The sequence below is a fragment of the Beta vulgaris genome, chromosome 5, assembly GCF_026745355.1.
Source record: "Beta vulgaris subsp. vulgaris cultivar EL10 chromosome 5, EL10.2, whole genome shotgun sequence".
Taxonomy (NCBI): Eukaryota; Viridiplantae; Streptophyta; class Magnoliopsida; order Caryophyllales; family Amaranthaceae; genus Beta; species Beta vulgaris.
The window spans coordinates 58,951,045-58,952,920 of NC_079206.1; the positions used below are offsets into that span (position 1 = coordinate 58,951,045).

The following is a 1,876-nucleotide window of genomic DNA, read 5'->3' on the forward strand; positions in this document are numbered from 1 at the left end:
ATGAAGGTACTCACAGCTTGGGTACGTATCCCGAATCTATCAGTCGAATATTTCGATGTTAATTTCCTTCATAAAATTGGCGCTAAAATTGGGAAGGTCCTCCGTATTGATAAGAATACGGCTCAAGCTCAAAGAGGGCAGTTTACACGACTAAGCGTTGAGATAGATCTAACAAAACCTTTATTATCCAAATTTTGGTTAAAAGGAAGAATTTGGCGTATCCAGTATGAAGGGATCATAATGATTTGTTTTAAATGTGGGAAATTGGGTCATTTAGAAGATGATTGTTCTCACTCCAAGGAGAATGAGATGAACAGCCCTATGACCACCACGGGAAACGCCAATGACGGTTCATCACTTGGTGTTGCTTCAGTCCAATTGATTCAGAGGCCTGAAGATCAAGAAAACTTTGGGTCTTGGATGCTTGTGAAAAAACCCGTCCGAAAAAAGCCGGGTCGCCCAGAGAATCTGCCTGCGCAACCTCCAAATCAAGCGCGGGTTCAAAGCGGTCCAGCCAATCAAAATGACCCTCCGCGCTCGAAATTGTCTACACCTAATTTACAGGCGCAATCTAAGGAACAAGGATCACGCGTTTCTATATTAGAAAATCAAATCTTAGTAGAGGATATTAAGAACGGTGAAGTAGCCCCCGCTATTCCAGATTTAAATTCAAATCTTGAAGCGAATATGGAAATAGTGGAAGAACCGTTTCCTGCGGTGAATTTGGGTGATTCTCCCCCGCTTATTCTGGGAAATAATATGTTTCAATTAGGAAAAGATATTCCTAAGAGTGACAAATTTCCGAAAGTCGAACCGAAAGTTAATTTAGGCAAGAAAAGACAACCCCAGAAGCAAAAAGAGGCCCTCAAACCGACTAATCACTCTATCTCAAAATCCCCTGCAAGTCACGTTGGCAAGCCCTCTCTCGTAGGAAAAGAAAACCAAGCGCCATCCCATGCACTGACCCCTACACCCAAAACCTCTATCTTGAAAACCATCTTGGTGCCATCTGAGGTCTCCCTTAATGGCAACCCCCTATTTGAACCTGCAACCAATCCTGTTGGTGCCATCTGAGGTCTCCCTTAATGGCAACCCCCTATTTGAACCTGCAACCAATCCTGTTGACAGTCCCACTGGAGAAAATATTGTGTGTGGGCTATCCAATGGAGGACCCGTACTTTGTGACGGTGACCCCCCTGACCCACATCCTGGAGGTTCGGATAGAGACATGGGTCGATCCGAACCCAGAGCTACCGGAGTTAATCATGACTTTAATGCTACCCAATGAAATCAACCGTATCACGCGATTGATTAGTCAAGCCTATATGACCACGTTACCTTCCATACCTGACTTAATGATAGATAGACTACCGCCATTTGCTTCGGATACCTTCCCCATCACTTGCATGGTCTGGAATGTTCAGGGTGCTGGCAGCAGTGCGTTTTCATTAGCTCTTAAAGAACTCGTGAGAACTCATAATCCGGTGGTTTTAGTTCTTGTAGAAACTCACATGGGTGGCCATCAGACCATCAAAATTGGCTCGATGCTGGGATACTCAGGGCATACTCGAGTGGATGCCACGGGCTTCAGTGGGGGTATTTGGATTTACTGGAGGGAAGAATTAGTCACAATTGATCCGATTTCTCAACATCCGCAATTCATAACAATGGATATTAAGCGAATTGGAAGTCCCCCTTGGTACTTCACTTCGGTTTACGCGAGCCCAGACCCGAATAAAAGGAAGAAACTATGGCAAGAACTCAAGTCCTTTGCTGCTCTTCATAACAAACCATGGTTAGTGGCTGGGGATTTCAATGATACCAGGTTCGATTGGGAACGTAGTGGTGCTTGTGCTGAAACCAATCGTAGGGCCGC

The 1,876-nt window shown here is 44.9% G+C and overlaps 1 protein-coding gene across 1 annotated transcript; it reads left to right on the forward strand.

The window, feature by feature from the left end:
• Window positions 1-1,074, forward strand: LOC104894379 (uncharacterized). The gene has a single exon (XM_010680601.2). It carries the CDS (start codon window positions 1-3, stop codon window positions 1,072-1,074), a length of 1,074 nt encoding a protein of 357 aa, XP_010678903.2.
• The last annotated feature ends 802 nt before the right edge of the window (window positions 1,075-1,876 follow it).

Bases quoted from the DNA above. Each gene is read 5' to 3' on its own strand.
- LOC104894379 (XM_010680601.2), top strand. From the start codon at position 1: ATGAAGGTACTCACAGCTTGGGTACGTATCCCGAATCTATCAGTCGAA.